Source organism: Hyperoodon ampullatus, assembly GCF_949752795.1.
Source record: "Hyperoodon ampullatus genome assembly, chromosome: 9".
Classification (NCBI taxonomy): Eukaryota; Metazoa; Chordata; class Mammalia; order Artiodactyla; family Ziphiidae; genus Hyperoodon; species Hyperoodon ampullatus.
In genome coordinates, this window is record NC_136922.1 from 18256827 (window position 1) to 18278767 (window position 21941).

Sequence of the window (21941 nt, forward strand, 5' to 3'; positions counted from 1 at the left end):
GGATATTTTTAGGGCAGTGAAACTATTTTATATGATACTCCAGTGGTGGATACATGAACTTCATAGCAGTCTTATTCATAATAGTCCCAAACTGGAAACAACCCGAATGTCCAACCACAGGTGAATGGATAAACCATGTGGTATATCCATACACTACTACTCAGCAAGAAAACGAACTGAATTACTGATACAGACTACAACTTGATGAATCTCAAAAACTTTATGCTAAGCAAGAGAAGCCAGAACCACATACTCTATGACTCAATTCATCAGAAATTCTAGAACATGAAAATTCATCTATAGTTAGTTGCCTGGGACTGGTGGTGGTAGGGATTGATTTCATAGAGGTAGGAGGAAACTTTTTGTTTTTGTGAAAAACTTTTGTTTTTGTTTTACTTTGATTGTGTGGTGTTTATATGCCTTATATATTTGTCACTATATTATACATGAATTATACATCAATTAAGTTGCATTTGTTTTTAAAAAGGAAGCGATGGCAAGACTGGATGATTTGTGCAGAGAAGAGATTCGCAATTCATAGGCCTTTATTGAGAGGTCAAGGGCTGCCCTTTACGCAGGAAGCTTCTCTCATGCCACAGTGGAGAGATTTTCTCCGCTATACCGAGTCCTTCCTAGCACCCCCAGTTCTCTCTAGGCTGTTCTTTACAAAGGAATTCTCCTGTCCTCCCTAACCTCCACCACCGCCCACCCAGGTGTAACCACCTGCCTGCCAACAATTTTGTTTCACGGAACGGGTGCGGCTGGTCTGCTCCCTATAGACCTTGAAATCATTCGGATTCTGCCCCAATTCTCTTTCCTTCCTTCTGTAATACTTCCTATACCCAAGTCCAGAACCGCTCCAAAGTTCTGCAAATCCAAAGTTGTTAATTTGTTCTCAAGATTTTTACTTCTTGATGTGCATCCATTGATTTAATCCCAGTTGAAAGTGTATTTGTTGTCTATCACTGCATGACAAATACCATAAAATTTAGTGGCTTAAAACAACAATAAAAAGGAAATGAGGATCACTGGGGATCATCTTGGAGGCTGACTAATATACAGTCAGTAAATGCTTACTTGTGTATTTATGTCCATCTACTTCATTTTATTCCTCAGCGAGCGTTTTACCTGCTACTTGTGAAGAAAATGCCAGTCATTCTTTATTAGTATGATGGATACTATGATAAACTTAACTAAGAAATATATACTACTTAAAAATTACAAGTGTATTGATACATAATTCTCTCTTTTAAAAAATTAATATACTTAAAAAAAAGCCGTTGTATTAAAAATTGAGCTCTAAGTTCCCGTATATACCCCACTCCCAGTTTCTTCTATTAACGTCTTGCATTAGCACAGTACATTTGTTACAATTAATGAGTCAATACTGATACATTTTTATTAACTAAAATCCAACTAAAGTTTATATTAGGGTTTATTCTTTGTGTTGTACATTCTATGGATTTTGACAAATGTATAATGACATGTATCCACCTTTACGATATCATGCAAAACAAATTTCACTTCTTTAAAAGTATCTTTTGCTCCATCTATCAATCCCTCCCTTGCCCCTGAAACCCTAATCTTTTTACTGTTTCTAGTTTTGCCTTTTCCAGAATGTCATATAGTTGAAATCATAAGTACGTAGCCTTTTCGAACTGGCTTCTTTCACTTCGCAAAATGTACCTAATTTTCCTCATGTTTTTCTGTGACTTGGTAACTCACTTCCTTTTATTGCTGAGTAATATTCCATTGTCTGAATGTACCAGTTTGTTTATCCAATCACTTATTGAAGACTATCTTGGTTGCTTCCAAATTTTGAGAATTATGAATAAAGCTGCTATAAACATTGATGTGCAGGGTTTTGTGTGGATGCATACTTTTTCACCCCTGGTTCTTCAGGTTTACACTGGACTTTCTTTCTTAGATGGTGCATTTCTTCCATAGCTAAGAAAAACCCTTCATCTTGTTTATATGCCTCCAAATTCCTATTGGGTTTTCAATAAACATTAATTACCACAAGGTTTCCTCAAAACTCATATAGACATTTACAAATTTGTTGAGTGATTTTCAGTCTTTTGGATTTCTAGGTTGATGGCTATTTCCACAGGAAGGTAGAATTGTGTGCTATAATTGAGATTGGAGTCTCACATAACTTCTGTGTAATGTAACTAAAAGTATTTTAAGTTCTTTTCAGTTTACGTTTTAAATGTCTACTTTGTAATTTCTCTTTCTATCCTTAACTGAGCACTTCATTAAGTAAAACTTCTAGCATAGCCATATTTGAATTACTGAATATTCCATTTGACTACAGAATGAAGATTATGTTTCTCTAAAAACATCACACTCAATTCATGTGTTTTTATTATTTTTTAAGCCATTCTAGAGGCCTTAAATACACACATGGCACCAAAACAAACTGTTCTGTGTGGGAACACATATTTTGCTCTAGTTCTAGACAGCTGTAGCAGACAGCTGTACTTTCTTAGCTGCACTGTATCCAACCCTTCTTCCCGTTCGAGGAATTCCTCCACAGTCTTGGTGAAAGGCATGCTCTCCTTCCCAGTCTGAAAGCGTGAGAGGCCCTACCCTGATGTTCCTCAGCTCTAGCAGCCTGGGCATGGCACATGATCTTTAGCCAATGATCACTTTTCCAGAAATTTAAATCTTGACCAAGAGACACAAAGGGGCAATGAATCTTTTTTAAACATCTTTATTGGAGTATAATTGCTTTACAGTGGTGTGTTAGTTTCTGCTTCATAAGAAAGTGAATCAGCTATACATATACATATGTCCCCATATCTCCTCCTTCTTGTGTCTCCCTCCCACCCTCCCTATCCCACCCCTCTAGGTGGTCACAAAGCACCGAGTTGATCTCCCTGTGCTATGCGGCTGCTTCCCACTAGCTATTTTACATTTGGTAGTGTATATAAGTCCATGCCACTCTCTCACTTCATCCCAGCTTACCCTTCCCCCTCCCCATGTCCTCAAGTCCATTCTCTACATCTGCGTCTTTATTCCTGCCCTGCCCCTAGGTTCTTCAGAACTTTTTTTTTTCTAAGAATCCATATACATGTGTTGGCATACAGTATTTGTTTTTCTCTTTCTGACTTACTTCACTCTGTATGACAGACTACAGGTCCATCTATCTCACTACAAATAACTCAATTTCGTTTCTTTTTATGGCTGAGTAATATTCCACTGTATATATGTGCCACATCTTTATCCATTCATCTGTCGATGGACACAGGTTGCTTCCATATCTTGGCTATTGTAAATAGAGCTGCAATGAACATTGTGGTACATGATTCTTTTTGAATTATGGTTTTCTCCGGGTATATGCCCAGTAGTGAATGGGTCATATGGTAGTTCTATTTTTAGTTTTTTAAGGAACCTCCATACTGTTCTCCATAGTGGCTCTATCAATTTACATTCCCACCAATAGTGCAAGAGGGTTCCCTTTCTCTACATCCTCTCCAGCATTTATTGTTTGAAGATTTTTTGATGATGGCCATTCTGACTGGTGTCAGGTGATATCTCATTGTAGTTTTGATTTGCATTTCTCTAATAATTAGTGATGTTGAGCATCCTTTCATGTGTTTGTTGGCAATCTGTATACCTTCTTTGGAGAAATGTCTAGGTCTTCTGCCCATTTTTGGATTGGGTTGTTCATTTTTTTGATACTGAGCTGCTTGTAAATTCTGGAGATTAATCCTCTGTCAGTTGCTTCATTTGCAAATATTTTCTCCCATTCTGAGGGTTGTCTTTTTGTCTTGTTTATGGTTTCCTTGGGACAATGAAATTTAATTCCCAGCAGTGGGGAGATTATCTCCAAGGGCAGTTGAGGTGGAATCCCAAAGAGGCAGCAGCAGGGCCCTAAAACAAAGGTAACTGTGTCCTTCCCAGGCTATTGGGCTATTCTTGCTAACATTTTCCAGCTTCTTGGCTGCTCGAGTTACCTGGGTCTTTACCTATTTTTCCAGCCTGGTATTACAACTTCCTGTCAATTCATGAGCCCTTTATATCCTTCCAACAAATTCCTTTAAGATTGTTAAAGTAGCTGTTACTTTCAACAGAAGTCTTTTAATTGATCAATCAGCAAAATCAATCCATTCATTAATTCTCCCATTATTCATTCAGAAACTACCAGGTACCGTACATTGGGGGAGGCTTAATATGATGGTGAGTAGACACTGTTTCTGTTGTGTTGCAACCTACAGTCTATTGGAGGAAACAGACAAGGAAAGAGAAGACTGCAGTACATGCTTGATGGGGAAGGACATTATTCATCAGGAACACAAAAGAAGAACATTTAATCCAACCTTAGTGATGGTAGTGGTGGGGGCGGTTGGAGAAAGCTTCAAGTGGTACCTAAACCTGACATTCGAATATGTAAAAATTACACCTAGGGCTTCCCTGGTGGTGCAATGGTTGAGTCCGCCTGCCCATGCAGGGGACATGGGTTCCTGCCCCGGTCCGGGAGGATCCCACATGCCGCAGAGCGGCTGGGCCCGTGAGCCATGGCCGCTGAGCCTGCGCATCCGGAGCCTGTGCTCCGCAAGGGGAGAGGAGAGGCCGCAACAGTGAGAGGCCCGCGTACCGCAAAAAAAAAAAAAAAATTACACCTAGTTGGGCGGTAAGAGGTGGGTTGAGTATTCCACACAGAGGGAGCAGCCCATGTGAAGGCCCAGTGTTGAGAGACGAACAGGACCTTCAAAGAACTGAAAAGAAGTTCCAGATGACTGAAGTGCAGAGTTTGAGCAGAGAGAGAAAAAGAGCAGTCTGGAGCCATAAGTGGGACTCGGATCATGCAGAGTAATGTGAGCCCCCTGCTGGCGTTAGCACTTTCTCTTAGAAGCAGTTGGGAGCAACTGCAGTTTTAAGCAGAAGCCTCAGTATACACGAGCCTGGTGCCTGGGTGCCTGCAGAAATTGTGTAAGAAAATAAAAGGTTGCAAAGTTTAGGAGTGGGAACAAAAATCTCTATTTCATGCCTTTAAAAATCTTTTTTTTTTAAAGAACAATGATAACGTGCTTTCCTCTATGTGTGGAAATGATAATATTGAGTTAAAAATTAGCAGACAGGTTTGTTGAGAATTTTTTTCTATAATGGCAATGGATTTACTATGAGTCATCAATATTCTACAAAGGATTGCTTATGACAGTGGTCTTCAGGTTTTTTTGCTTATACTTCCTAAAATGATTTGAAAAGCCTATATATACCTTTGCACCTTTTTATGTTGACATTTAAGATTCTTATATCACTCCTGTGTGTATCCAAAAGACTCAAACGATGGCTGTTTGATACCAACTATCATTCTTTTAGAAAAACTATACCTAACCTTCAACAGCCAGAATTTTACATTGTTCTCTTTTCCATTCCACTTCTCTCACATAATTTTATCCTAATGTAATATACTAACATACTTTTTTTGCTTTAAAGTCTTTTACTCATCACCTTATCATACATCCTGCCATAAGAAAAAAAGTAAGTGAAAACTGGTAAGTGTTAAAATTTTTCTTCTAGATTGAGTCATAATTTCAATTATCAGTAATATATAATTGATTAAAACAGCAAATACATTTCATGTTTTTATTAATCATTTTTAAATATTAGTAAAGTTAAAGGAGTTCCCTGGTGGCCTAGTAGTTAGGATTTTGGGGTTCCACTGCTGTGGCCTGGGTTCGATACCTGGTGGAGGAACTGAGATCCCACCAGCCACATGGGGCCCAGCAAAAAAAAAAAAAGTAAAGCTATTCTATGTGTTCAGAGAGGAATATTACTTATTGCTACAATGAGACAGGTTGTCTTGATTAAACAAGTCTTTCCCAGACACAATGTTTCAACTGTGCCTTGGTTTGTCTTTGTTCTTACGCTTTTGGGCAATGTGCCATTAAGATTAGAGAATGAGAGTTCTGTCTTTGTTTTATAAAGTCGGAGAGAGAACCAGCAAGACACCTTGACTGCAAGAACATTCTCAGGCAGATCAATTTTAGAAGTATGGAAGTTGATCATTCGAAAACACATTTCCTCAAAACTTTCCCAGCCTATGTACTCCTTGGAATGTCTTTGAATACCGCCAGCGAGTTTGAAAACCATGAGTCAAATGTAAAGAGTACTGGATGGGAGACAAAATAAACAAGGCTTCTTTTACAAAATAGCTTTGGGACCTTAGACAGGACATTTGATTTGTGTAAATCTCAGTTTCCATCAATAAAGTGAGTTGGGGGGGGGTGAACTTAAATTTTAAAGATTCTTTCCAGCTCTAAAACCCCTTGGTTTCCATTGGAAAATTTTAGCTATGCCCAGGACACTGGGAAGAAGGCCAGGCACCAATACAGAAAGGGAAAAGGGAAGATGGATAGCATTTATGTGGTCACTAAGGACATGATAAAGGAAAAGGAAGGGATTGTGTGGATATAGATCAAGAAATTGTTTTGTTTTTTTTTTTTTGCGGTACGCGGGCCTCTCACTGTTGTGGCCTCTCCCATTGCGGAGCACAGGCTCCAGACGTGCAGGCTCAGTGGCCATGGCTCATGGGCCTAGCTGCTCTGCGGCATGTGGGATCTTCCCGGACCGGGGCACGAATCCGTGTCCCCTGCATCAGCAGGCGGACCCCCAACCACTGCGCCATCAGGGAAGCCTAAGAAACACTTTTTTTTTTTTTTGCGGTATGCAGGCCTCTCACTGTTGTGGCCTCTCCTGTTGCGGAGCACAGGCTCCAGACGCGCAGGCTCAGCGGCCATGGCTCACGGGCCCAGCCGCTCCGCGGCCATGTGGGATCTTCCCAGACCAAGGCACGAACCCGTATCCCCTGCATCGGCAGGCGGACTCTCAACCACTGCGCCATCAGGGAAGCCCAAGAAACACTTTTTAAAAAGTGTTTTTATTTGTGTTTAGGGTATGTTTTGGGGTTGAAAATTCAAGTTTCACATTACTGTTTATGTGGCTGTAGACAACTCAATCCCCTTGAGCTTTACTTTCCTCAACTATTAAATGGGAATAATACTGTATACTTTGTACCTTAGGTGATGATTAAAAGACAGAAACTAAGGCTTATTTCCCTTAGCAGAATATTTTCAAAGGTCCTCCATGCTATAGCATGTATCAGAAATTCATTCCTTTTTATTGCTGAAAAAAAATACTATATTGGGCTTCCCTGGTGGCGCAGTGGTTGAGAGTCCGCCTGCCGATGCAGGGGACGCGGGTTCGTGCCCCGGTCCGGGAAGATCCCACGTGCCGCGGAGCAGCTGGGCCCGTGAGCCATGGCCGCTAAGCCTGCGCGTCCGGAGCCTGTGCTCCACAATGGGAGAGGCCACAACAGTGAGAGGCCTGCGTACCACAAAAAAAAAAAAAAATACTATATTGTAAGGATGTGTCACATTTTGTTTATCCATTCATCTGCTAATGGACATTTGGGTTGTTTCCACTTTTGGGCTATTATGAATTATGCTGTTAACATTTGTGTACAAGTTTTTTCATGGAGATATGGTTACATATCTTGTGGGTACATAGCTAGGATTGAATTTGCTGGGTCATAGTGTAATTCTGTGTCTAACATTTTGAGGAACTGCCAAACTGTTTTCCAAAGTGGTTGTATCACGTTTACATTCCCACCAGCAATGTATGAGGGTTCCATTTTCTCTGCATCTCTGACAAAACTTGTCTATTGACTATAGCCATCCTGGTGTGTAAAGTGGTATCTCATTGTGGTTTTTATCTGAATTTCCCTAATGGCTAATAATACTGAGCATCTTTTCATCTTTCCTTTTTGGCCATTTGTATGTCTTCTTTGGAGAAATGTCTATTCAGATCTTTTAACCATTTTAAAATTGGGTTATTTATCCTTCCAGTGTGGAGTTGCAGGAGTTCTTTATATATTCTACATGCAAATCCCTTACCACATAAATAATTTGTAAAGATTTATGCACTGTCGTTTTCATTTTCTTGATGGTGTCATTTGAAGCAGCACAAGCTTCTTAATTTTGGTAAGTCCAATTTATCATTTTTCCTTTTGTCATCTGTACTTTTGGTGTCTCATCTGAGAAGGTTTTGTGTAACCCAAGGTTGCAAATATTTATTCCTATGTTTAACTTCTCAGAGTTTTACAGTTTTAGCTCTTATATTAGGCCTCTGATCCATCTTGAGCTAATTTTTGTATATTGTATGAGGTTGGGGTCCAACTTCATTCTTTTGCATGTGGCTGTCGAGTTGGCCTAGCACCATTTTTTTCTTTGCTATTATTTATATTGTGATAATGGGGAAAATGGAAATGAGGAGGGGGCTGGGCAGTTGTTGTTTACACCTATCAACAACAATCTCCTTCACCATAACCATTTGTTGAATAGACAATTCTTCCCCATCAAATTGTCTTGGCACCCTTGTTAAAAATCATCTGACCATAAATATAAGGGTGAATCAATTATTAAATGCCGATTCTAATAATTTTATTGCAATGCTCTGAACACAAAATAAGATTCACATTGTCAGTTAAAAAGTTCTGGTAGAAATTATTTCCTTTGACCTATATCTCCAATAGTGTATTTTAAGGCTATAATGACCTTATTAATGAGAACTTTTAACACAACATAAATGAATTGTTTGCTTGTTTATCCTTTCTCCATCAAATGTTAGTTGATATAATTAGAAATTTAAAGTATTCTTTTTTTTTCAGCTTGAAAAGTTTTTTATTTATTTCTATCTTATATCCACTTCTCTCCTAAGCATTTTCACACTTGCCCTTAAGTCCTTAAACTTTTAAAAATAATTGTTTTTAAAGTCTTGATGCACTAATTCTATCATTTCAGCATTTTTAGGTCTATTTCTTTTTTTTTTTTTTTTTTTTTTTGCGGTGCGCGGGCCTCTCACTGCTGTGGCCTCTCCCGCTGCGGAGCACAGGCTCCGGAAGCGCAGGCTCAGCGGCCATGGCTCACGGGCCCAGCCGCCCCGCGGCATGTGGGATCTTCCCGGACCGGGGCACGAACCCGTGTCCCCTGCATCGGCAGGCGGACTCTCAACCACTGCGCCACCAGGGAAGCCCCTTTGTTTTTGTTTTTAACATCTTTATTGGAGTATAATTGCTTTACAATGGTGTGTAATCTGTAGTCAAACTTCCAAATATTCCTGAATAACTATCTCCTAAGAGTACATAAATATTCTTATGAGATTAGACATTAACAAAATATTGATTCCAATAAATTACGTACCCTTTAAATCTTGACATAATTCAATGTATTGATTTGTCTCTATAACAAGGCATAACAATATAACATAACTAAGACATGTAGTTTTGTGCCAGGGTGTGAACCCTGAGTTTTTGGACCAGGCAATTCCCCAAATAATGACAAAAATTGCTCCAGGACAAGCCTGAAAAATAATTTCATTACTGGTATCATTTCTGACTCAGAGGTAGTAGGCTTCTGAAACTGTGTGAAAAATGAGCATGGGAGTGACACATCGCTTCAGTTTTACTAGTGAAATTGATCTTAAGTTTTCATTGCAAATTTTGTGTTATATTTTCTTTTATTCTGGAATATATTGCTCTGCGTGTGTGTCTATGTCCCAGGCTTCTTTACTTAAGAACAAAGTGATGAATGACATGGGGATTATAATCAGGAGCATCCCTGAACTTCACCTTCCCTCCAAACTCCCTGTCCCCACACCTTCTCTGCTGCCAATTCTTTTCGTAGTGAATAAAGAACTTAATCCCCAAAGCCCTGGTAGAAACCCCAAGGTTTCCCCCTAGCTCTTCCCTTTCCTTTGGCCCCCATTCTTCGGTTTGAAGGCATGGGAAAGCCCAGAGTGGTGACAGACACAGAGGGAAAGGCTTCACTCTCACGGAAAGAGACTGAGGAGTACAGCGTAGTGAAGTGAGGGTCCCTACAGCCTGGGGTGACAAAATAGGGCCCTGGGGCCAGAGGAGAGGGTACTGGTTCCCCTGAGGAAGGAGACTGCCCAATAGCCTCAAAATCCTCTCAGTACGAATATTCACTTGCGTGATCCTTTGCCCTTCTGGTGACAGTTGCAGAACCATACTTGGACCATGTCCTTCTCAAGCCTGAGCTGCTGGACGATGTGGCTGATCTGCTGCAGTGTGGGTTTTAGACACTTATGTTGAGACAGATTCTGAGGCTATATTTAGGATGAGCAGGAAAGAATGCTCTCATTAATGATATCCACCACTGAAGTGGGATGGGAGCATGGGGTCACACTGCAATAGTTAGGAATTTAGTTTATCTGTAATAAAAATGGAAAAAAACAGTGGCTTAAACATATTACCAGTTTTATATGTCTTTTTCAGTCCAGGGTTGATTTGATAGATCCACAATGTCCTCAGAGAGCCAGGTCCTTCTCTCTTACCTTCACCTAGCCACATGTGCTTGTTCCTTTGTAGTCACAAGATGGCTGCTCAAACTCCAGTATTGCATTTGAGTTCCAGATGTAAAGAAAAGTAAAAGGCAAGGTCAGCTAAATTGGCCTTCCATTTTAAGAAAGCATTCCCAGACGCCTCACCCAACAACTTCTACTTACATTTCGTTGGCCAGGACTGCATAGCATGGTCAGGTCCTTCATCTGCAGGGAGTGCTGGGAGATGTAGTTTTAAGCTAGGCACATTTATACACCCAACGAAACTCGCGTTCTGTTACTTATGATCAGGGAGAATCCCTATTAGGAAGGTCTCTAACAGTTTGGTCCACCTTTCCTGTTTTATAAATAGGCATCCTTCAGCTTTACTGAACCAGCAAGAACTGCACTCCCCCGCAAGCCCCAACACAGAAGCAGCATTGGTTTTCTGCAAAGTGTTGATAGCAAGTGTGCACCTCTGAACTGTGTAAAAGATGAGTGTCAGAACAGCACATCTATCACATTAGTGTTTTACAACTGAAACTGAATTTAAAATTTTATCATAAATTTCTGTGTTCTACTTTCTTTTATTCTGGAATATATTACTATAGTTGGGGTCAACATAAATCTCAGGAGCATTGATATCAGTCAAACAGTTTGTAATTCTTTAAAAGGCTGAACTACAAAGCTAGACAGACCTGGGTTAGGATCCCACACCCACATTTACTAGCAGTGTACTTTGGGCAAGACACTCAATCTCTCTATGCCTCAGTTTCCTAATTTGTAAACTGTGGATAGTAATTTTTACAGGGAGGGTGATCAGATAATTTATGTCCAAACTTATGTGCTGGCAGGGGGATATTATTAATAATTATATTTGAACAAATGGCATAAACCAGGACCACCCCAGGCAAACTGAGGACTATGGTCACCCTATTTTTAGGCACTGGAGAGAGGATTAAATGAGAAGATAAATATAAAGCACTTAGCACAGAGCCTGACACATAGTAAGTGCACATAAATACTGGCCACTACTGTTTTTTTTTTTCACTACTTGTTTTTATAATTAAATTGAAAAGTTCCATTGTTTTGGCTTTGCTTTTCTCTCTTTTAACAATAATATGCTTGATATTCTTCCTTATGATAAAGAATAGTGGGCTGAAGTAAGGAGAGCTTAAACTTTTTCAAGACTGAGAAAAACCTAATAAAAACTCAAACAACCAATTTCTCTAAAGGAGAAGCAATGTTGAAAGACACTGCAGAAACTCCTAGTTATAAGGAAGATTCTGGAATGATAGTGCATGACCTATCTGTGAACTGTTTGCACCACTAGAAGCATGAACAGAAGCACTGGAATTTTAATGATTTTGTATGGCATTTCTCAAAGGTTTTGCTCTGAAGATCCTTTTACACTTAAAAAAATTCCTGAGGACCACAAAAGAGCTTTTGTTTATATGAGTTATATCTGTTGATATTAGAAATAAAAATGGAGACAATTTAAAAATATTCATTTAGGGAATTGCCTGGCGGTCCAGTGGTTAGGACTCTGCACATTCACTGCCGAGGGCCTGGGTTCGATCCCTGGTCTGGGAGCTAGGATCCTGCAAGCTGTGCAGCGCGGCACCAAAAAGAAAAAAAAAAAGTCATTCAAATTAACAATAACTTCATCATATAGTAACACAACTAACACATTTAAATGAAAGAAACTATATATATATATATATTTTTTTTTGCGGTACGCGGGCCTCCCACCGTTGCGGCCTCTCCCGTTGCGGAGCACAGGCTCCGGACGCGCAGGCTCAGCGGCCATGGCTCACAGGCCTATCCACTCCGCGGCATGTGGGATCTTCCCGGACCGGGGCATGAACCCGTGTCCCCTGCATCGGCAGGCGGACTCACAACCACTGCGCCACCAGGGAAGCCCGAAAGAAACTATCTTTACAAAACAAAAATATTAGAGGATTAATGTGTTACCTTTCTACAGATCTCCTTTCGACTGGTTTAGTAGGACTGAAACTGATTCTCATATCAGCCTTTTTATGCAATTTGTTGCAATATGTTATTTTGGTGGAAATGTATGAAAAAGATATGTTGTTGGAAAAGCGAGGGAGTATTTTAATAGCTTTTCCAGATAATTGTGGTTATTCTTTGATACTACACCAAAACTCCACAGTAGCTTCTTTATTTATTTATTTAATTAATTTATTTTTGGCTGCATTGGGTCTCCGTTGCTGCGTGCGGGCTTTGTCTAGCTGCGGCGTGCGGGGGCTACTCTTCGCTGTGGTGCGCCGGTTTCTCATTGCGGGGGCTTCTCTTGTTGCGGAGCACGGGCTTCAGTAGATGTGGTTTGCGGGGTCTAGAGCGCAGGCTCAGTAGTTGTGGTTTGCGGGCTCTAGAGCGCAGGCTCAGTAGTTGTGGTTTGCGGGCTCTAGACCGCAGGCTCAGTAGTTGTGGCACACGGGCTTAGTTGCTCCGCGGCATGTAGGATCTTCCCGAAGCAGGGATCGAACCCGTGTCCCCTGCATTGGCAGGAGGATTCTTAACCACTGCGCCACCAGGTAAGTCCCCACATTAGCTTCTTAAAGGTTAGTTATAAAGTGGAATCTGAGGTCAGATCTATGAACTTTTTGTATGGTTACATTAAAAAACATCAGTCTGTCCTGCACTTTGAATGAATCTTTTGCTCATAATTTTGTAACATCATCCATTAGTCAGTTGGAAAATATCGGGTCACTGAGTTAGGCAGATATTCCAAATGTTTACACATTTCAGAAACTTAATACCTTAGAACATTCTAGAAAACATACGAACACACAAGCACACATTCCATTAGCCATCAGAACAATGATGTCATCACATGTCATGTTGCCTCTGGAAAACTCCATGGTGCATTTGTGAAAAAATAAGAATGCTAAAGACAAATCATGTCTTACTATGAAAATAGCTTTGACTGCATGATTCATTGAAAAAGCATTAGTCTCAGGCCACACTTTAAAAACAGGTGATTAGGGCTTCCCTGGTGGCGCAGTGGTTGAGAGTCCACCTGCCGATGCAGGGGACACGGGTTTGTGCCCCAGTCCGGGAAGTTCCCACATGCTGCGGGGCGTCTGGGCTCATGAGCCATGGCCGCTGAGCCTGCGCGTCTGGAGCCTGTGCTCCGCAACGGGAGAGGCCGCAACAGTGAGAGGCCCGCGTACCGCAAAAAAAAGAAAAAAAAAAAGAACAGCTGATTAGGTATGTTATGACCCATCAGATAAACAAAAAAAGCAAAAAACTTACCACCTCCTTCTCTCTCTCTCCCTCTCTTAAACCAATAGACAGTATGTCATAACACACAAACAGTAAAATACTAAAACACAGTCCCAAGTGGCAACTTCAAATCTCTTTACATGAAGATAAGTAGACAAGCTTATAGAAACAGATGGCTTCTAATTTAAAGGTCTTTCTCATTTTTTGGAGTTTGAACCCTGTTAATCATTAGCATTTCAATGCATGGGGGGCAGGTATCTTTGGGGAGTTCAAAATGCTTCGCTTCTGCCTCTTTTCCCCATCTCACCCCCCAGACTCTTTGCAGAAACATATGGGGTGGCAGAACCCCACTAAAAATATTTTAGTACATGTTTTCTGTTTGCAACCTGGACTGGAAGCTACCCATTTACTTCGGAACATGTTTTCTTTGCAAGTATAGAACAGAAGATGATATTCTTACCTGGAGTTGGTCATATGTGACGGACTGCTAGATAAATCCATTTTGCTCTCCTTGTTCTGCTACTCCAGGCTTTTCAAAGTAGGATGATGGGGCAGGTTGATCGTATTTTTTTGGAAAAAGCCATTCGCTAACTGGTTTAGGCTGTAGGAACTTCAGGCAGCAATACTGCCAAGGAGAAACGTTTTTAGGCACCTTGTCCCTTACTTTTCTATTCAGTTTCCCAGTGCATTTACCATATCCTTCTGGCTGCGTGGTAGGTCCCACTGTGTGGCCCACCCGGGGCCTATCCTCCTGGGAAATGAACTGCCTTCAAGATTACCTACTCCTTTGCCTCCTCCTTTATTCTGCAGCAAACACCCTTTGTATTCTTTCAGTGAAGTCTGATTTTAGCTTAGGTGAGTCCAGACTGAGATACAGTGTTAGTGGATGTCAAGCCAATTAAAATTATTTACACGAAGGCATGAATGATGGATGGGTACCAAGTGTTTAAGAACTAAGAACCAACTGATGCACTGAACAAATAAACTTGAAAACGGGTGACTACATGTAGCCATTGAATGCACTGCTCAGCTTCTCTTTGCAACCATATTAAAACCCCATAAGCCACTAATAAGGACCTGCTGTGTAGCACAGGGAACTCTACTCAATACTCTGTAATGGACTATATGGGAAAGGAATCTAAAAAAGAGTGGGTATATGCGTACGTATAACTGATTCACTTCGCGTACACCTGAAACACAACATTGTAAATCAACTATAATCCAATTAAAAAAAAAAACCCAAACCAATAAGCCATTTAAGTTTTAATCTATGATAATTGTCCCAAGTGCCCACTCTGTAACTGAAAGGCTAACCTGGTAATGCAAGAAATGAGACGTGAGGTCACCGAATGGTTATGCTTTGCAGCCCCACAGGTTTGGATAGTTAAGGTGAAAGAGGGTGAAGTGCCAAGAGGGCAGCTCTCATTTGAGCGAGATGTTTTGACTTCAAGGCCGCCGGTAAAAATTCTGGGGTTTCCAGGAGTTCCTCTCGACGTTTCATTATTCCTCGTATTAACTTTTTTTTTTTTTTTTTTTTAAACTTCAGTGTTATGGAAGCGCCAGACTGGGATTTCCAACTGTGTTTTTAGGTCAAGATGGGGCCTGGAACTTGGGTGTACAAGAGATAGTTTAAGCTAACGCCATCTCCGCCCTCCTTTGCAGGGTGCCCTCTCTTCCTCTCTCGCAGCTGTTCCAACCTCCGTCCGGGCTTGGCTGAGGGGAGACGACGGGGTGATTATCCAGCCCAGAAGGCCATTAACGGCATTATTCCTGAGTCTCCAGATTCTCGCTCTCGCCGTGACCTGTCAACAGGCAGGCGGTGCGGTGCCTGCGAAGATCCAGAGCCGGTGCTGCGCGCTGGACGCAAGCAACAGGCACGACCGGCGTGCCGTCACTCCGAGACTCTCCAGCGACAGCAGAGGGCGGCGCACGAACCCTCTCCTTTCTTTAACTCTTCTTCACAGAGTCCCACCCCCATCGGAAATGGAGACGTCTCTACGTTCCCTCACTTCCGGGCCAGACGCCCGTCGCTTAGCGGGAGCGAGCACGCCCGTGCGCGGCAACTTTGTTCCCGCCTCCTTTGCCCCTGACACCACTCACCTTGGGCTTTCTCGGAGCGCGACGTGCGTGCGCGTCTCCGGCCTTGCGTCAGGGCCGAAGAGGGGAAAGGCCGAAAGAGCGAGGCTAGAAGGAGGGGTTGTGGAGGTTAGGGCCCAACCAGCAAGTCCCATCTCCCTCCCTCCTCCTGACGAGGAGCGGAGAGGGAAGGGGAGGAGCGAGCTGGGCCGGCCGCGCACATCAGGAGCCTCCTCGTGGAGGGGGGGGGAGCGGAGGAAAGGGGCAGCACCGCCACCTCTGCTCGCCGCGCCGAAGGAAGAAGAAAGTCAGGGCCCATACCCACCCCTACAGACTCAGAAACGCCCCCCCCGCCCCCATCTCCCCGGAAACAGCCCCCCGCCCAGCCCCGCACACTCGCTGCCCCAACCGTGAGCCGCAGCCCGGTCGCCCCCGCCTCGCCCCGCCCCGCCCCGCCGCCCGTCCCTGTGGGCCGCAGAGTGCGCGAGGCCCTAGGCCGGGAGTTGTTGTCAGGCCCAGGCCACTTCTGAGGCGCCCGCCGTGTGTCGCCGCCACCACAGGAGGACAACGTCGACGAGGAGAAGGAGGTGGCGGAGGCGTGTTGTTGTCTCGCCCACTCCCCTCCCCTGAACTCGCACCCAACGTCAGGGCCCGATGGAGTGAAGCGAAGACGAAGGTGGTACTTCCGCGTTGCGCTGCCCGAGCCGAGAGCGCGGCCGAGGTCGCTCTCCCCCACCCCCGGGGGCACTTGGAGGACTCCGGACTCCCCCGCAGGTCAGCGCCCGGCGCATCTGGTGTTTTTGCTGCCGAGGCTAGGAAGACGAGCACGATCGGGAGCTCCTTCGCCCGGATTCCTTGCTTCCCTCGGGCCCGGAGGCCGCTGCGTACCCCACTGTGATCTGGAATCCAGGGACCCGAGTCCCGACCCGGATTATCGTGGCGCGTCTCCCGGCCGGCCCTGGTGCTCGGTGTCCCTCCGCCACCGCCGCCGCCGTTCCCGTTTCCGGCGGGAGAGATGGCCAGGATCTGACCCGGGAGGAGGCCGCACCCGCGCCGCGCTCTGCGGCGGGCTCTAGGCGATGCCGAGCAGCTCGGACACGGCGCTGGGGGGAGGCGGGGGCTTGAGCTGGGCGGAGAAGAAGTTGGAGGAACGCCGCAAGCGGAGGCGATTCCTGTCCCCTCAGCAGCCGCCGCTGCTGTTGCCGCTCCTGCAGCCGCAGCTCCTGCAACCGCCGCCGCCCCCGCCGCCTCTGCTCTTCCTGGCTGCTCCCGGCACGGCCGCCGCCGCAGCCGCCGCCGCCGCGGCCTCCTCCTCTTGCTTCAGCCCGGGCCCCCCTCTGGAGGTCAAGCGGCTGGCGAGAGGCAAGAGGCGCGCAGGAGGGCGGCAGAAGCGGCGCCGCGGGCCCCGCGCCGGGCAGGAGGCGGAGAAGCGTCGGGTCTTCTCGCTGCCCCAGCCGCAGCAGGACGGCGGTGGCGGTGCTAGTAGCGGCGGGGGTGTGACCCCGCTGGTGGAGTACGAGGATGTAAGCTCCCAGTCCGAGCAGGGGCTGCTGCTGGGGGGGGCCAGCGCGGCAACGGCGGCGACGGCTGCCGGGGGAACGGGGGGCAGCGGCGGGAGTCCGGCCTCCTCCTCCGGCACCCAGCGGCGCGGGGAGGGGTCGGAGCGCAGGCCCCGCCGGGACCGCCGCAGCAGCAGCGGCCGCAGCAAGGACCGCCACCGCGAGCACCGGCGGCGGGACGGGCAGCGCGGCGGCGGCGGCGGCGGCGAGGCCTCCAAGTCCCGCAGCCGCCACGGCCACGGCGGCGAGGAGCGGGCCGAGGCCGCCAAAAGCGGCAGCAGCAGCAGCAGCGGCGGCCGCCGGAAAAGCGCCTCGGCCACGTCCAGCAGCAGTAGCAGCCGCAAGGACCGAGACCCGAAGGCCCACCGGAGCCGGACTAAGTCGTCCAAGGAGCCGCCGTCGGCCTACAAGGAGCCGCCCAAGGCCTACCGGGAGGACAAGACCGAGCCCAAGGCCTACAGGCGGCGGCAGCGGTCCCTGAGCCCGCTGGGAGGCCGGGACGACAGCCCGGTGTCCCACAGGGCCTCGCAGAGCCTGCGGAGCCGCAAGTCCCCCAGCCCGGCGGGAGGCGGCAGCAGCCCCTACTCGCGGCGTCTTGCCCGCTCCCCGAGCCCCTACAGCCGCCGCCGCTCCCCCAGCTACAGCCGGCACAGCTCCTACGAGCGGGGCGGCGACGTGTCCCCCAGCCCATACAGCAGCAGCAGCTGGCGCCGCTCCCGGAGCCCCTACAGCCCTGTGATCAGGTGAGTCCGGCGTCCCGGCGTCTGTCTCGGGCTGGGCCGGCCAGAGCCCCGGAGGCAGGGCAAGAGGCGATGGGGCGCTGCAGCATTCCAGTCGGCCGGCGAGGCGAGAAAACCTCACCTGGCACGGGGCTTCCGGTGGGGAGGGGCGTTTTCGCGCGCCCCGAGCACCTTGTGGGGGCTTCGGAGGGGACAAAGCAACAGGTCCGGCAGAGTTTCTCCTCGCTCTGGCGGGGAAGGGTTCTGGGGAAGGGTTCACCGTTTTAAACGTGTTGCGTTAATCCATTTAAACGGGTTTCTCTGAACTGCTCTTTGCTTTTCCAGCGCAGTTGCTTTGGGTCAGCCTGGAGGGTGATTTGTCACAGTTTTGAAAGCCCTCCGAACAGGTTTCGTTGCTGGAGACTTAGGAGTAGATTGCAGTTTAGGGAGTAAGCATTTGTAAAGGAGAATCGGCGCCAGGTGCTGATGTCAGAGTTAGATGTGGGTTGCAAATGTTTCATATGATTAGTATAGCGGTGGGAAAAGCAGCCTTTCTGTCAAGTTCATTCTTTCAATATGTGAAAAAGCTTACGGTTCTTAATTCGTAAGATAAGGAAGATACTCATTTTATGGTATTCTTGTGTGGAATAGTTTTTTTTTTTTTTTTTACCTGATCTTCCAAAGTCATGATTTTAAAAAGTAGAAAAAAATGATGAGATTGTGGTTTCTGTGTTGGTTTGTGGTGACACCCAGTTGCTAATAACGTAATATAAACATAAGCTAGTTGGTGTAATCCAGTGTAGCCACCGAGTGAATGGCTTAGTACTGGACGTTTCTTAAACTATCACACTATCTGCTAGTACTTTAAATTACTGTTTACACTTACTTTAAAGTTAACTAGACCTTTAAGTGTCAGGATCTTTGTTCAGATATCTTTGAAAGGTATACTTTAATCTAGTGAAATTGGAGTAAATCTTTAATACAGCTGTTAATGCCTTGCCTGTTATATAATGCTGTTCTCCAAAAACGGTGTGTGCATTGATATATATTTATCTGTTAAGCAAAATGAATTAAAAGTAACTTCTGAGGATATTACAGGTTCTTAAATTCTTTTAGATGTCTAGAAATTCTAGGCCTTATAGTTTAGGGTATTACGAATTGTTTGCATCCGTTGTTTTTTCCTATTGGTTTTACTTTTCAGTAATGCCCAGCAGCTGCTGAGTACCTCTAAGCACGGTTATGTTGAATCTCAATACAACATGTGTACCAGTAAAATTAGATCTCTTTGAAGCGTCAGCCTAGTAAGTGTAAAGATGTGATGCGAGTGGAGATCTGTGTGTGTTTGTCTTTAAACCAAACCAGCTGTATAAATCTCTTCATTCTTGCAGGGTTCAAGCACACTTTCAATGCTAGTAGATGCCTTAAGCAAAGACTATCAACATTGAAAACTCATTTCACCATATCTAGCTTCTGTGTCTTGTACGAGTTTATATTTTACTTAATTAAAATAAGTTTGCCAAAAGGCTTGCATTTTTTGCAGATGAATTTGTTTTTGACGGAGTAGGTCAAAGTTTCAGTGCTTTAGATAGCAATTTTAAGTGTATGATGCAATTTTAGGAATGGATTTTGTGTTTATCAGGCCTTTTAGTTGCTGGATACTTCAGTGAGGTCCTTTATTATCTGATAGTGCTGTGTATTTTATATTTATTTCAGAGCAGTGGTATGTGCATTTGGGATTATTTGTATTTAGCAAATATTTATTGAGCACGTATTATATGCCAGATACTGTTTTAAGGACTGGAATATAGCGATGAAGAGAGACAAGGTCCTTGCCCTCATGAGGCTTGCGTTCTAGAGGACCATTCGTTACTGAATCTTTTCCTGGTGTCTGTATTGACCACCAGTGTTTCTAAGTGGATGGATTTGGAAGAAGCTTTAGAATATTTTGGCCAACATTCCTGACATCCAGCCTTTTGGTTGTGTGCCTGTATACATCTAGAGGTGGGAAGATGTTACTTTGAGACAGCTTATTCCATTAGAATTCCATGTATTCTGGTTTGCCCAGTGTCTTAACAACACCCTTGGAGACTCAGTTTCCTAAACTGTAACAGCGAAATACTTGTTTTTTTTGATTATTCCAAAGATTAAATGAAAATTTGTGTTTTATGTACACTTAAAATTGGTGAATTTTGCTGTACTTAAATTACATCTCAATAAAGCTGATTTTTTTTAAAGGGAAAAAAAGAAGATTTGTGTTGTATTCCTAGTGCTCAATGTAGTATCTGGCACAAGTAGACTCAGTAATTGTTGAATGGGTGAAGGAAGGGATGATGGCGTTTATTGAGCATGTGAAATATTGTGGGCCTGGATATGTAAGGATTTAATAGAGACTGTGTGTTTTGCTATAGGAAATAGCAGAGTGGTCTTTTTCCAGCCCACATGGAGCTTATATATGAATGAATTGTCACTGTAGATATTTTTAAGGAAATGCATGCACATTCAAAATGGTATTGAGACCATGGAAAGAAGATTTTCTCTGTGTTAGTTCCTAGAATAAATCCTCTCTATTCTATTGACTTCTACTTCACAACCTGCTCTTTGCCACCATCTGAATCTTCAGCCCTCTGTTGCTCATGCTTTTCATCAAGTCCCTTCTTAGCTTTCCTTTTTCCCCTGTATAACCGGGTTACCGTATTTTCTTTGCTACTTGACTGTTGGGATGTGAGAAGTCATATAATTCTGCTGATTGACCTTATAATAAATGTACAGGTGGACTGAAGAGACGGGCTGTTCAGAATGAGAGGCAGCAGTACTGACATTTAGGTTTTACTGAATGCCAGGCATTGACAAATACTTAACATATATTCACCTCCAAAACCCATGTTGTGGTTGGAACATTCCTGTTGATAGATTGGGAAACGGAAGCTCTAAAAAGTTAAGTGATTTGTTAAGTTAAGTTAAGTGATTTAAGTTAAGTGATTTGTTCCAAGGTCAGCTTGGATTCAAACCCTGGGCTGATTCTGAAGTACTAGCTCTTGATATTGTGCTGTATTGAACGTCACATGGGGTTCAGGGGAGCTGACTACCTCACTTAATGATCTCTTTTGCTAAAATTCACCCCGTTTGGATATTTATGCGTTAATTTCTGTTTCCTGGCCATCTTTGCAGCATTTTGAAGATTAAAAAAACCAAATTATTCTAAAGGTTCTTTCAGCTCATTTTGTCTTTTAATTTGTAGGTTTTATGAATAGGAGGCTAAAAACATTTTTTTTTTCTTTGCGGTTCGCGGGCCTCTCACTGTTGTGGCTTCTCCCGTTGCGGAGCACAGGCTCCGGACGCGCAGGCTCAGCGGCCATGGCTCACGGGCCCAGCCTCTCCGCGGCATGTGGGATCTTCCTGGATCGGGGCATGAACCCGTGTCCCCTGCATCGGCAAGCGGACTCTCAACCACTGCGCCACCAGGGAAGCCCCTAAAAACATTTTTTGAAGACACTAATAATAGTTATTGAGGGTTGTTTTGCAATGGGATGTCTTGGTCTGAAGTCACTCAAGTCAGACCAGTTACAATCAGTACAATAAATTGTTATATATAATTGATTTCTCTCTCTGAGCCTGTGGAAGTTCTCTCCCACCAAGAAGCAGCAGAAACCTCTGTAATGGAATAATATTGAGACCCTGAGAATCTAAAAATGGGCATACCCTAGGTGGAAATTTAAATGAATTTATTAGTATTCACTTGCATATGATACGCGGTATCTCTTGTTGTGGATTATTTAGTGTTTTGTCCTAAAAACTAGTGCTCAAAAATATATGAAATGAAGACATTCCAGAATTTTAAAAAAGCTATTACTCATAAAATACTGATTTGATATGTACTTACTGGAAATAAGTCATGAATATCCCTAGATGAATTGAATTCTTAAAATGCTTTTCAAAAGTGTTAAAAATACAGGATAGTTGGATAAATGCAGAAACACTCAGAAGGCATGGGAAT

At 44.3% G+C, this 21941-nt stretch overlaps 1 protein-coding gene and 1 long non-coding RNA gene across 3 annotated transcripts in view; one reads left to right on the forward strand and one right to left on the reverse strand.

Annotated features, from left to right (window-relative positions):
- Positions 1-11813: 11813 nt before the first annotated feature.
- On the reverse strand, positions 11814-15877 carry LOC307058043. Its single transcript, XR_013811079.1, has 3 exons — positions 14908-15877; positions 14054-14218; positions 11814-11952 (listed from the first exon to the last, which is right to left on the reverse strand). It is a non-coding gene; the product is annotated as an uncharacterized lncRNA (long non-coding RNA).
- An 871-nt stretch (positions 15878-16748) lies between these two features.
- The window catches only part of CDK13 (cyclin dependent kinase 13), a gene marked incomplete at its 5' end in the record, with an annotated part of 108644 nt that continues 103451 nt past the window's right edge, over positions 16749-21941 (forward strand). For both annotated transcript variants that reach the window (XM_079711397.1, XM_079711398.1), the window contains one exon: positions 16749-17971. In XM_079711397.1, the coding sequence (XP_079567523.1) occupies positions 16749-17971 (1223 nt within the window). The remainder of the gene's footprint in view (positions 17972-21941) is intronic.